Below are 13114 nucleotides of genomic sequence, written 5' to 3'. Positions count from 1 at the left end.
AGAGTCCCACACATTCACCTTGCTGGGGTTCCAGACCACCCGAGAGAGGGGACAGCACGCGTTGACGGAGCGTACTGTACAATGGGCAATGAAAGAGAATATGCTCTACAGTGTCCGGGACATTCATAGAACATCTGCAGAATCTCTTGTTTCTAGGAATATTTTGATATCTTCCCCTGACAAATGCTGAGGGAAAAACATTCAAACGGGCCAGCATAAAAGCCCTACGTTGGGCTGGGATTATTAATTTAGTGACGTAATTGGCTCTGCTATCTAAGATGTTTAAATCATAGAATATGGGGGAGCAAATTTTGTTTACAGCTGCCATAATATTTTGTCTCTCGACATCCTTTAGTCTAGTTAGGATATTATGGAAAATGTATTGCTCATTAGAATTGTACAGGGGCTCCAGCTCGATGCCTAAAGATTCAATCTTTTTTTCGAGGTGCTGATACCATCTTGATTTATAGGAGTCATTGAGCAAATCGGCGAGCAGACTTGATGGAGGGCAGCGAAAATGGCAGCGTAACCAGTACTTTATTGAGGTGGACCATGCCCAATATTCCATTGTGTGTATGCCTATTTCTGCACACATTGTTTCGTATTTGATCGTAGCTGGGAGTCCAAGAATACGTCTCAGAAAGCTGGAGTGAATCTTTTTTAAATCACTGTTATATGCTTGGACCCATAGCGGGATTCCATAGAATATCTGGGATTGCACTTTTGTTTGAAATATCTGATTGGCCGCAGGAATAAATTGATTACCTTTCTGATAGTAAAAACGGGCAACTGCTGATGAGGTGCACTTTGCCTGTTTTGTGGCGTTTGTGCGATGGGTTGCCCACCCTAAATTGCTCTGGAATAAGATTCCCAGATACCTATAGATTTTCACTTGTTGGATTTCTTGCCCTCTTATTTTCCACTTCTCTAATTTCCAACCATTCGAGAAGACCAAAATTTTTGTCTTCTCATAATTTATAGAGAGTTTGTTGCATTCGCAGTAAAGGATCAGTGAAGATATAAGACGTTTCAGACCCAAGCTCGTTAATGATAGTAGGACAGCATCATCTTCGTATAATAAGAGAGGAACTGGTTTCTGATTAAGTTTAGGGGCATGTGATTCTATTTTTTGAAGGTTATCTGGCAAATCTGATAGAAATAAATTAAATAGAAAGGGGGCAAGGATACACCCTTGTTTTACCCCTTTCGAGTTAGGGATGTCTGATGAAAGGTGACCTTTGGTGTTAAGTTTGACTTGGCAGGTATTGGAAGAGTGTAGATTTTGCATTAGGATCAATAGGCGCTGATCAATTTTTAATTCTGCGAGTTTCCTCCACAACTTTGGGCGGTCAATTGAGTCGAATGCACCACGAAAATCTACAAAAGCAGCATATATCTTAGATTGCCTTTGGAATCTGTATTTTTCAACCAAGTGCATAAGTACAAGACAGTGGTCTAGTGTGGAGCAACCTTTGGAGAAACCTATTTGTTCTTTCCCTGGTAAATTTAGATTTTTCATCCAGGTAAGGAGTTTAGATAAGAGGTGCTTGGCGTAGATTTTCCCTATCACTGATAATAGGCTTATCGGTCTATAATTCCTTGGTTCTTTTGGGTCGCCCTTTTTAAAGATTGGAATAATTATTGATCTTAACCATATCTCAGGTATGATCCCATATTTATCTATGAGAGTAAACAGTTGGGCTAAGGGTTCTGCCCACCAATCTATATAGGTCTTAAATAGTTCTATTGGTAGACCGTCTGGCCCAGGAGATTTCCCCGATTTGAAATTTTTAACTATCTCTCTAATTTCCTCTTCCTCTACCCTTGGCCACTCCTGGAGTTTATTAATTTTGTTTTTAGTGGTTTCATTTCCTTTAAGTTCACTGTGTAGATTGTTAAATACAGATGTAAAGTATTGGGACCATTTGAATTCTTCAATTGGTGGTAGAGTTAGTTGATTTTCGGCTTTCAATCCTCCGTACACTAAGTTCCAGAACGCTTTGTTGTTTTTACTCTGAATTGAGTAAGAAATTGCATGAAAGTGGCCTCCCAATTTTTCTCACAGGCCCATATAAGTTCAGCACAAACAGTTGGGCCTGGTGAGCATTTAAGGCCCCCAACCCTAATCTGCAGGTTGCCATCTGATTGGATTTTATTCTGATCCTGATCTGATTTGAGGATGTATTTTAATTGATTGTCTGATTTTATGTTAATGTGTTATACATTTGATGTTAGCCGCTCTGAGCCCGGCTTTGGCTGAGGAGGGCGGGATATAAAGAAAAATTATTATTAATTATTAATTATTATTATTAATTATTATTATTATTATTATTATTAAGTGCCACTGATGACACTTAGATCTGGTCCTGTCTCTCGGTGTCTAACAACAACCTTAAGATGTGAACCCAATTCTTTAGGGGGAATACAATACCATCCAGACAGTACATCCATCTTATCTGGATTGAACTTCAGTTTATTGGCACTTATACTGTCCGCTACTGATCTCAGACACCAATTCAGCACATCTGCTGCCTTACTTGAATTTGATGAAAATGGGGTGGGGGTGGGGAACAGAGGTGGTCATCATCAGCACATTAATTAGAGTCAAGTATCAGCACTTTATGATCTCACTTATTGATTTCATGCAGATGACAGTATGGGAAGCAGAACCCATAGCACAAGTAGCTCAGAACAGAATAACAGGCTCAAAGTATCACCTATTGAAACCAGCCATACAGATAAGAATACAACCACTGGAGCATTTTGTAGTCAATCTTCACCCAACCTCCAGTCCAGAAAGGGACCATGGTGGATGAACTCAAAAACCACTAAGTGGTCTAGAAGAATTAACAGGGTCACATTCCTCCTGTCCTTCTTCCAATACTGGTAATCTAGAAACAGATATACAGCCCTTCTTTTAAAAGGGAACATTTGTGACAAGCCAATACTAAGAACAATTTTAAGGATTAAAGGACAGCTTCTTCAGGAGTGGTCTCATGACTGTCCTCCTTCAATACAACCAGGACCACCTTCTATGTCAATGAAGCAGTAACTAACTCATGGAACCAGTCAGTCATCATGAGATGCTAGCCAGGAAGTGCAAGGTTTGAGCAAACAGATAATATAACACACTCCTCCAAGAAACCTGTCCACATCATCAGACCTCAAAAACTGAAATTCATACAATTTCTAAATGGATGATGTTCTGAACACATTCACTGACTGGACTGCTGACATAGTGCCATTCAAGTTGAGGTAGACACAAGCTTTTTTATTCCTGACGTGCTTAGCAAATAAATCATGGTGCTATTGAGGGTTCCTTAAAATCAGAATGTAGACTGGAGAATGTAGACTGGGAAAAGCTTCACTGGGCTGCAACCATGCAGATGCAATAGTGACCAAAAAAAAAGTATTGCTTATTTGGCACCATCTCTGACACCAAGTAGGCTCACACAGTGTTAGAACAGTTATGGCCCAAGTTTTATGTGCCTTGTGTTCAAGTTGTTATCACATCTGCTTTGCTGCCTCCTGCACCCTTGTGTAACAGGACGCCAAATGGGCTGTATTCAGTGGCAGGACACTTAGAAATGATAATCCTTATATCCTCAATCATCTACATATCCCACAATGTGAGCAGGGCTTCAACAGATGTAGCTGCCACATGAACTAGAAACATATACACACACGTTGCACTAAGGAATCCCTCCAGAGCTTCTAGGGGCAGACCTGGAGCATGAAATATGAAATTTAAATGTAATCCTCCTTCATCACGGACATAAAATGAAATCTCAGAATTTGCATTGCAATTTATGCCACTTGTTAGTTGCCTTATCCACAAAGAACAATCTAATCTGACATAAATCCTATGTGGAAAAGAAAAGTGTTTATCATGCAGCTCTAAATGGAACTCTTTAAACCACAATGGTTAAAATATGAAGTTTGAAGAAGTGCCTTAAGCTCTCTGAATCCAGCTACATTAGAAGGGAAGGAATTTTATGTTAGATTATTATGTGTAATAATCAGTTTGGAAACAGAACTCTAGCTCTGGCTAAACAACTTTGTAGAATAATGGCTACCTGGTAAGGGAAAGTGTGGATCCTGAATATTTGTGATACTGTTCTGCATATAGCTTTTCCTTTACTGAACGACTATCACATGGATGCAGCTAGCTTGTTTTGTCCTGCTCTGGAGGACAGGACTCAAACCAATGGGTTCAAGTTACAAGAATGGAGATTTCAACTAAACATCAGGAAGAACATTCTGATGCTAAGAGCTGTTTGACAGTGGAACAGATTCCCATGAGAGGTGATGGATTTTCCATCATTGGAGGTTCTTAAGCAGAAATTGGATGGCCTTCTATTATGCATGCTCTAGCTGAGATTCCTGCAATGCAGGGGGTTGGCCTAGATGACACTTCGGGGAGGGGGGTCCCTTCCAACTCTGCAATTCTATGATTCCATATACTAAGCCTTGTACCCTACCTTAGACAATGCATAAAACCTAGCAATATTTGCAGTTGCAGCCGGCTTCCCTGCCGCAAACAGTTATGACCACCCTCATTCATTTGTGCCAATATCTCCAGAAATTCATAAACTGCACTAAACTATTGCTTTCAAGATAGGAGATGGTAACTGGCCATCGATAGCACCATCTCTAGCTTATGTCCTCAGAATATTTTGACAACAGCAATTCTGATGTCTGCAATGTCACTTCCTCTATATTTAAAGCCTTCCTCCCAACACTGTCCCAAACAGAAGCAGTTTGCTACATGCATTCTTCCCCAAAGCCATGCTGCATAAGAAAACATGAATGAAGCTTTTGCTGCACAACACATAACTACCACCCACAGATGCTTGCAGAAGGGAAGGAGAGAAAGAGAGACCTTCAGTTTCTTAAAGAGTAGTACTCTCTCTAACTGGTTCAGGGCTTTGGACTGTTCCCCATTACATAGTTCCAGTCTGTTGAGGAGATATGGAGAAATCTGTGAAAGACAGTCACATGTACCATTTGAAAAAGAAAAAAGAAAACTAAACCCAAAGACAGAATCCATGTAACAATGCAAGGAATGGTGTAAAGCACATAATGAAAAGCAAAGCAGGACAGTAAGAGTGAAAACCAAGGCCTCTATGAGATGAAGGAGCCACCCACTGGTTAATGAAAAGCTCTCACACAGGATATGCTTACAGAAAAGCATTCCACCTTTTACATCTAAGGCTTGCTTTATGTGACACACTCTTAATTTGAACACAGCATATACCTGTATTTGCAAGCATAAAACATCAGAAGTACTACTGAGCCTGCTGGTGCAAATCCTGAGCTCAAAATGTTTCCTAATGCATCAATCTAGGAAGAGATCTATGCACGCACCCTATAGCACTTTGCTCTTGAATATATCAAAGTTGCAGAAGGTTAACTGAATTTTCTCTCTTGTACAAATCAGATTCATGAATAGGAAAATTGTTGTCCTGAATATTCCTTATGAGTCTGATAAAGTTCCCTGTATAACTTGACAGGGAAGAAAATACCCCTGTTATTACAGTACAGGCTAAGCTACAGATTTCTTTGCTTCTTTTTACTGTTCAGCCCCACGCCCTCCCAGGTGACAGGGACCTTGGTGATGGTTGGGACATTTACTCCCACAAGAATAACACTTTTTGAAGGATGACTGCTGAATTATTGATGTGTGGTCACAAGAAAAGGGATTCCTACCTCCTTAAAAAGGAGAGAGACGGAGCATGAGTTTGGAGCCCAATAAGAAACCAGGGAGAACAAGGGGGAAGAAAAAGAGGAGAAATAGACCCAAGTAAAGAAATAATCAAATGCTTACTAAAACACACGAGCTGCTGCCCACATGTCAGCAAGAAAAGAACTGAGTGGGAAGCTATTCAGCCCACCCTTTGAGGTATGGGCACATCCCTTTTCTGGGAGGGAGACATGAGGTCAGTTCCTTAGCTAACACTCTAAAAATTTCCTGATGTCGACTCTGTTCAGGTGCACAAAGATTACAAAAGAAAGCTGCTAGTTAATGGAAGGAGGCAACAGATCTGGCTCGCAGAAGTCACTTCCTTACAATGCCTGCGTTAAGCGATACAGTTGATGACTGACTGATTCACAATGGCATAAAGAGCCATAACCCAAACTCATTTCTTAGATAAGCCTGCACAAGATTCAGAGCTGTGCCACTGATACATATGTACATTTGTCCCACCTGCCCCCAGAATAGCGTAACTACAAACACTCAGAAGCAAAGAATCCATCAGCAGTTTGGGTCTTACCTTCTTTAAGTTAGTCCCTACGTAGCTCTTAGGCTCTTCTTTAAAGTGAGGTAATCTGGAACAACAAGAAAATACATATATTAAGGACAAGGAATAAGGGAAGGCCTTCTTCCTGCCTGGCAGCAAATAGAGAAAAATTGCAGTTCCCTGAAGGCTTCCCCTTGGAATATGGTTTATCTGCCCTCTTCTGATCAAAAGTTACACTACAGTGTAATAATCAGAAAAAGGAATAATCAGTCTTATCAGTTCGTGGGTAATGACTAAAGGTCAGAGCTTTGACTTGAATTCACATTTTCAGAAAATGACTGGGTCAAGTCTAATCTTTTGACTCCTAACACAGACACACCTAAAGAAACATTTGCTCTTTAGCTCTGAGTGTTGCCAGCCCTAGCATGGTAGAAAGTGAAGTATCTAAAACACATTAACAGTCCAGAAGAAGAAGAAGAAATCCTTCTCTATATGGACCCATTAATTCAGTAGAGCACTTATTTTGGCATGGGTGAGAAAAGCAAAGTCAAATGTCTAGATGTATGTGCATTTTCACCAATATTCACATTTTACATTATAGCTAAGAGTCTTCTTCTTTTAAAAGGCCAAACTAACATGGTTATTGTTACTGAAAATGCAGAGTTGGCCACATAGTAAAAACTAATTAAGAACTGCCTTGCTGGATGCAGATGGAATGGATTTATTTGGGGGTGGGTTTTTTTTGGTGGGGGGGTAGACTGCCTCCCTCAGCATAGAACCACTGTGAATTAGCTATCTTTCTTTAGTCCTTGCAGATAAGTCCCCCAGCTCAACTCATTAGAACTTAATGAATTGTTTCAAGTGTACTTTTGAGGTCTGCCGAAGACTGAAGATATCTTTTAATTCAAATCTTTTAACTGAAAAATACAATAAAGCACTGAAGTATATATATTGCTAACAATGTAGACATAAGATCTAATAAATTTGTATTGTTAATTATTTATACCCATAAATGGTTCAAGACCAACAACAAGAAATAGAAAGATAGATATATCTGCACAAGTTTTAGCTCAGTTGGGTCAAAGAAATTCCATTTAGAGTTTCTTGGCTCCTAAAACTCAAAATGGTCCTTAAGCTGTGTCCTGGGCTGGCTTAAGGGCACACAGTTACCTGGAGCTTTTAAAATCAGCTGGTGGGTAAGTGGGTTGTACAGCTCAGATAAGAACTGAGGCAAAAGGCAGAGAAATGCTTTTGATATTCATGTGATCTGCCAGGCTATTCAGTGAAACTTTCACCTTCTAAGGTTTGGCCCTTTTAATCAAAGACCACAGAGTAAAGCAGTACTTGGAATCTCCTGCTAGGACTTACCCTCAATGAACAACTAGCGTCATTTCTATTGCAATATCAGTCTCTAGTAGGCTTCTCCGATATGCAAAATGCATGGTGTTCAATGTTCACTTTCTATCACAGTCCTTTGATCGAGGCAGCTTAATATCTGAGGGCCTACCTGAAAAGTCTAAACCTAAATCTGCAAGTAGCAACTAGGAAATGCATAGTTAGCTCAGGATGCTAATGATGTCTGGGGTTACAAAGTACCACAGACAAATGGGCTCTCTTTCATATATCATTTATCATTTTGCATCCTTACGGAGTGAGATAGCAGGCTTTCAAAGATGCTGGAAACCTATAGCTCTTTGTACACAGAGTAGCTTGCCTTTCTGTCCTTTTAAGAAGCTAACTATATCTTCTGGAAACATCCAACTGAATAGTTAAGAGTGAAATATAGATAAAAACTATTAATAACCCATTTTTAAAATATCAGAACTACAACAGTACAAAAAGTAAGCAATGTCATTTTACATTCTAAAACCTAAGCATTATGTGTCCCAATTTCCTACAGCAAATATACGAAATACTCAATCTGATCTAGATTAATATGAAATACTCTGGAAAATCCTTGGTCGTAATAGAATAAATGCTGTGGTACAGTAACTGGAAAGTGTATCAGGATATGTTGGAAAGCTTATAACTCAGGCCAGTGGCGTAGCGTGGGGGTGCAGGGGGGGCCGGCTGCACCAGCCGCAACATCTGGGGGTTAGGGGCGCAAATCCACGGGTTAGGGGGCGCAAATCCACGGGTTAGGGGCGCAAATTACTTGCCTTGCCCCGGGTGCTGACAACCCACGCTACACCACTAACTCAGGCACAGACTCCTTGTCACAGACAAATTATCCAAATTAGTTTTCCCAGATTCACAGTGAACCAAGGTGAAAAAGTACTTCAGTAAGCAGGAAAAAAATCATCTTAACTGGAAATACATTGAGTAGTAAAAGCCAACTGGATCTTGCATTTAAAAAAGCGTCTCAGACGCATGTTGTTTGAAACATAAACCCTTTTGCTAAACCAGCACAGTTAAAACTAATAGTGGCAAACCATTCGTGTTCTCATTGTTCTGCACCATTTCCAACACTATTGCCATGTTTGGATGTCACATTAAACCAGAGTTAGCATGCTAAGAATGAGCCTCAGCAAGGACCAAGCATTTGCATGGACCAGATAATGCTTGGACTGGGTGATTTTCCGGAGCACGCCTGCCTGCCTACCCACCCCCGACTGAAGTGTGGATTCTTCCTGTCCTTGAAGGGCCACCTGAGCTGTGCTGAGACAAACACAAGGAGGTTTACCTTGTGAAGAGCAGCTGCACCATGTCGACCAGAGTGTGCTCTGCAGATTTTCTCAATAACTCTGAAGACAAAAACAAATAACACAGGTGTCATTACTTGGTGTGATATTATCTAGAGGCTTCTCCAAGTAGACTCCCCTCCAAGTGTTGTTTACAAAGGATTACTGAAAATTTATTAAAACCAGCTTCAGCCTCAGCTGTGCAGCAGAATGTGCAAAGGTACACTAAGTGGCGCTACAGAGCTGAAACAGCGGGTGAGTGAAAGAAACACACAGGCAACTGAGCAAAAAGGGGTCTGCAAACACCTTTTTTATTATTACTAAGTTCAACTGCGCATATTTAGCATATTTTATGCTTGTTTATGTTCCAGCACATACTCATATTGCAGACAGAACTCTGGTCAGGTCATTTACTAGAAACCAAAGTTTGGGGTTTGCTTTCTTGCATTGAAAACCTACCACTAAGTCTCATCTCAAAGCATATACGGAAGCAAGACTGCATGATTTCACAGACTGACTCATTGGTGAGATGAGCTCCAACTGGCGTCAGGAGAAGAGTCCTCAGGACCTGAAAGAAGAACAAATAAAGATGACATTCCAACAGCAGTGTCAGGAAGAGAACTCATGTACAACAACAGAGAATATCTGAAAACTTCAACTGAAGGAAGGGAAAGGGGGACTACATCTCTTGCATGCCATAACTGCTATTACTCTCACTTAATGAATGAAAGCAAACAATGCTTTGCCACATACTGTGATTGGGCTCTCACCCCCCACTCTACCACACCAAGGAAGCCTAATTTTCACTACAAAAGATCAAAAAAACTCCTCTCTAAGTCCAGTTGAGGATTATTTTGCACTGGAAAGCTTTTAGTGCAAGTACAAGAGTCCTAAGTTTAAAAATATTGATGAAAACTAAAGTAGAAGTCCCAACACCATTTTTCTTCCCCAAGCCGGTCTCCATGGAACAAGATTAACAGGGCACCAGGCACAAGACATTACACTAATTGCCTCTTTGTTTCACATACCTGCAAGATCTTCATCAGGACAACTTCATCACTCGCAGGGTCTGTGCCCACAAACCGGGCATGTGTGACAGCATCTGCCATGTTCTCCATTCCCTCAGCTGTGCCCTCATGGTTAGAATCTGTATAACAGAGAATTTTTTGACATTATCAAACCAGGGGAATTTTGCACCACAGCAAAATTCTCCATTCTTATTTCCATGGCTTTCCTTTTCCTTCCCTGCGTTTCAACCAAAGCTCTCTTTACTCAAATTAGAATCACAGTTCAAGTTATGGTTCAACAAAAGATAAATTCTTATTTGGCAATGGATTGATTTCATGCATTTAATACTCCAGTAATTAGATGGTGCTATTTATTATCTTTAGTTCCAACTTTGGTAGCTTGGTTTTCACACGATACCAATCCTTTTGCAATCTGCATCAAAATTTGTTGTACAAAAGATCAGTCCTTATTTGCTGCATTTTTATGCCACCCTTAATGTAAAAGGATCCCCGAAGGTATTGGTTTTGAAGTACCACTACATATTACTCTATATACTTTCCATTCTTCAGTTGTAATCAGTTTTTAGTATTTTCCAAATGGCTCAGTTTCCCTCCCCCAGAAGCATATGGTATATCTGCTGAGGGCAGGGAAGAGATAAAGTATCTTCCTCCATGCCCAGAATTGAAATGCGGTCCTTCTTCTGGGACATTCACTCAGCTGCGTGAAATTATGTAGCTGACATGAGAAGGCAAAACAATTATTCCAAATCATTACCTATTAGTGCATACGAGAGGAACTTATTTACAGATGTCAAGGCCAATCCAGTGATGGGGCCTGTAGTATCTTCCGAACGAATAACTTCCAGAAAAGGTCGAAGGAAGACAATAGGCTCAATGGCTGAAAGCTCTAAAGCAAAAGACAAATCACAACATTATAATAAAAAAAACATGTAACATCACCTCCAGTGCAGGAAGAGCAATGTCTTCCCTTCTCAGACTCAAGTCTTGCAAACTCATGGTTCAACACACTGAGCAATTTCATTTATGTAATGTAAAGTTTCAAATAAGTTAAACACTGCAGGGGAAAAATAAAAAATTAAAAAGACAAGGCCCAGAAGAGGGAATAGAAGGATGGAACACAGAGAGATTATAAAACTTAATGTTTTGGTAAACTCCTGAGCGAGTTTCACTGCTTAAATACAAACATGTGGCATACTGGGGCCACTTCACTAAGAGAAATGGTAGCATTTTGATTGAATGCCAGCAATCATATTAGCCACACAGACAAAAATCCAGGTCCACTCAGCACCCACCAGCTACAACAGTCATTAATAATTTGCCTTGGAGACCTCGAATACATATAAAAGAATGTGTTGAAGACCAATTTACTTTCCTTTATAGCACATAATGAAAATAACCTTAGACACACGATTCTCAAAGTGTAGAAGGAACATACTGTAAATACTTGCAACACCAAAGTTCAGTCAGTCTCTTCCTAGACTTCTCTAATCACTCATGTTTATTAGGAAACCATCAGATGAGCTGCCTACCAGAATAATAATAATAATAATAATAAATAATAATAATAAATTTATTATTTTTATGCCGCCCATCTGACTGGGTTGCCTTCCGATGGGCATAAGGGCATCGTTTGGGGGTTATGGCCTTTCATGACTATTTCAACAAGGCAAAGCATTGTACAACTGAAACATAAGAAATATAAAAAGCAACAGAACCCAATCATTATCCCATCACATGCACAATCTATAAAAGAAGAAATACATATAAAAATAAGTAATAGAGCTGAGGAGGCTATAATGCATAAAATATTCTCAATTTGTGTACAACCAGGATTCTTCCACACACATACATCTGAAACCATATTTGCCAGCATCATAGAGACTCCCTCTTTTTGTAATGACATCCACTCAACTGAAGTAGAATCAATCTAGTAAATCCTTGGCAAACAGTGGAGGTGCTGAGAATTCACTCATGTGAATCTGACAGTTGTCCTTTCCCAGCTTAACTCTGATGATTATTTTTTTAATAAAAAAAACACCTGTTATTTAGAAACAAATTAAGTATGGAGTATATTTGCAATACTTGTGCACCTTAACCAGACTTTATAGGATTGTTCATAGGACGTCTTTGCCATCTGTACCAGTTGTAGCTTCCAAACTGTTTTCAAAGACAGGTTCACGAGAAAGTAATTGATCTGAGAGTTGCATGACCCTGACATGAATGAATTCTCAGCAACTTCAAGGCTCAGTGCTTGCAGACTGTCTATGGCAACGGATTTTAACTCCAAATGAAATTACTAAGACAAAATGCAAGCAATCCCCCCATGACAAATGTGTCTGCCCCATGACCAAACATTGATAGTTATTGATCCTGGATTTACTAAGAATTAAAGCAACATTTCCAAAATTCTCTTAACATGAGAAAGCAACTGCTCCAGCACCCCAGTAAAGCTAAATGAAACCCAATGGAATTCCTTTGAACTGCACAGACAGAATGCTCTGAATCAAGTTTTGAAGTGTGTCAATTTAAGCACTCATTTTACCTTTCAAATAGAAATCGACACATGTCAAAAAGACCAATTACATTGTAACACACTATGGAATTCTTCAGTCACTACTCCAATGTGGGATTTCATACCAGATTTTTCTTTCAAGATAACTGGCCAAAACTAAGGAAGCAGACAATTGAAAAGCCCAGGAGAAATTAAAAACTTCTACAGCAATACTTTAAATTCAGTAACTATCCATAGCTCTTCATGGCTTGCACACTATGAATAACTTCTTCATTCCCAATTCACTCTGTTGTCAAAGAAAATGCTCTATTGTTCTAGCCAAAGGGTAAAGGGACCCCTGACCATTAGGTCCAGTCGCGGACATCTCTAGGGCTGCGGTGCTCATCTCGCTTTATTGGCCAAGGGAGCCAGCGTACAGCTTCTGGATCATGTGGCCAGCATGACTAAGCCGCTTCTGGCAAACCAGAGCAGTGCATGGAAACACCGTTTACCTTACCGCCAGAACGGTACCTATTTATCTACTTGCACTTTGATGTGCTTTTGAACTGCTAGGTTGGCAGGAGCAGGGACCAAGCAACAGGAGCTCACCCCGTCACAGGGATTCGAACCGCCGACCTTCTGATAGGCAAGCCCTAGGCTCTGTGTTTTAAC

General features: G+C 40.1%; 1 protein-coding gene across 9 annotated transcripts in view; it reads right to left on the bottom strand.

Moving 5' to 3' along the window:
* The window catches only part of GBF1 (golgi brefeldin A resistant guanine nucleotide exchange factor 1), an 83666-nt gene that overhangs the window by 36090 nt on the left and 34462 nt on the right, over positions 1 to 13114 (bottom strand). For 6 of the 9 annotated variants that reach the window (XM_081913441.1, XM_081913447.1, XM_081913443.1 and 3 more), the window contains exons 4-9: positions 10706 to 10837; positions 9952 to 10070; positions 9383 to 9491; positions 8926 to 8986; positions 6276 to 6330; positions 4883 to 4981 (exon numbers count right to left, since the gene is read on the bottom strand). In XM_081913441.1, coding sequence (XP_081769567.1) covers positions 4883 to 4981; positions 6276 to 6330; positions 8926 to 8986; positions 9383 to 9491; positions 9952 to 10070; positions 10706 to 10837 — 575 coding nt within the window. The remainder of the gene's footprint in view (positions 1 to 4882; positions 4982 to 6275; positions 6331 to 8925; positions 8987 to 9382; positions 9492 to 9951; positions 10071 to 10705; positions 10838 to 13114) is intronic. The other 3 variants (XM_081913446.1, XM_081913449.1, XM_081913448.1) reach the window with 1 other exon arrangement.

The sequence above is a fragment of the Podarcis melisellensis genome (assembly GCF_964234715.1).
Source record: "Podarcis melisellensis genome assembly, chromosome: 5".
In the NCBI taxonomy this organism is placed as follows: domain Eukaryota; kingdom Metazoa; phylum Chordata; class Lepidosauria; order Squamata; family Lacertidae; genus Podarcis; species Podarcis melisellensis.
This window is presented reverse-complemented; position numbering and strand designations above follow the sequence as displayed.